This window comes from Penaeus monodon, chromosome 33 (assembly GCF_015228065.2).
Source record: "Penaeus monodon isolate SGIC_2016 chromosome 33, NSTDA_Pmon_1, whole genome shotgun sequence".
NCBI lineage: Eukaryota > Metazoa > Arthropoda > Malacostraca > Decapoda > Penaeidae > Penaeus > Penaeus monodon.
This window is the reverse complement of record NC_051418.1, coordinates 15,202,184-15,203,191: the sequence shown is the minus strand read 5'-3', so window position 1 is coordinate 15,203,191 and position 1,008 is coordinate 15,202,184. Positions and strand designations below refer to the sequence as shown.

Below are 1,008 nucleotides of genomic sequence, written 5' to 3'. Positions count from 1 at the left end.
AATAAAAAATCCAAAATAACTTACAGCTTGAATTGCTTCTCCCCCAATCAGTCCCCTGGACCTGTATAAGATCCAGACAACCACAAGCTACGACGGCAACCCCCTGAAAAGCAGTTTAAAATTTTGCTTACTTACGAGTGCTCTATCAGCCAAAAAAAAAAGTACTGATGCGTTGTTTTGTGATATCCCGCTCCACAAATCTTCTTTCCCATAGAAAAATTGCTGGAATGATAAAGGTGGATCTTAAAAAAATATAAAATAATAAAATTGATATATGTTGATAAAAACAAAAGAGTGTAAGGTATAAAAAATCCAAAAAACAGATTTCGAATACAAATACATTTTGTGATTTAAAAACATTCCCAGTTTAGAGAAAAAAAATTCAAAAGGGGTATGCTTTCGGGGTTTTAGAAGGAGAGCCCATCCCTTTAGCTGGGGGTCGCTAATTTTTCCCCCGGGTGTGGGGTTTTAAAAGACCCACCCAGGAAAACCTCATACTTTTTGGGGTATTTTGTTTTAAATATAAAAAAAGTTATTTTAAAAATTTTTCTACAAAAAAATTTTTAAAGAATTTCCCATCAAAAATTGTAATGGTAAATTGTGGTGAAAGATTGTAAAATATCTAAGGATCACAAGTTTAAAAATAAAATTTTCCCCTATCTGAACTCACTTTTACATTTTTTTTCCCCCTTTTTCTTGCTCCAAAAAGGGTTTGCTGACAACTTTGAAGAATGCTGGCCCCAGGAGTCCTACGGAAGAGAAGAGAATAAATTCATTATCTGACATATCTAATACTTAAATATCTTCTAAATCAAGTATTAAAGAGACACTGACATTAGATGAAGATACCAAGAATCGGTAACAATATGGGAATACTTACTCTTTTTCGTAACATTGTCGCAACTCTGTGGTGAAGAGGCAGAGTTCCCCGAAAGTTAAAAGGCGACCACCTGCTTCCCTGTTTGAGCACTCTCGAGCCACATGCAACATCTCATGCACTGCAAAGGA

At 35.1% G+C, this 1,008-nt stretch overlaps 1 protein-coding gene across 1 annotated transcript in view; it reads right to left on the bottom strand.

The window, feature by feature from the left end:
- Positions 1–47: 47 nt before the first annotated feature.
- The window catches only part of LOC119594268, a 23,073-nt gene continuing 22,112 nt past the window's right edge, over positions 48–1,008 (bottom strand). Inside the window, exons 2-4 of the mRNA XM_037943334.1 lie at positions 881–998; positions 721–749; positions 48–103 (exon numbers count right to left, since the gene is read on the bottom strand). Of these exons, the coding sequence (XP_037799262.1) occupies positions 48–103; positions 721–749; positions 881–998 (203 nt within the window). The remainder of the gene's footprint in view (positions 104–720; positions 750–880; positions 999–1,008) is intronic.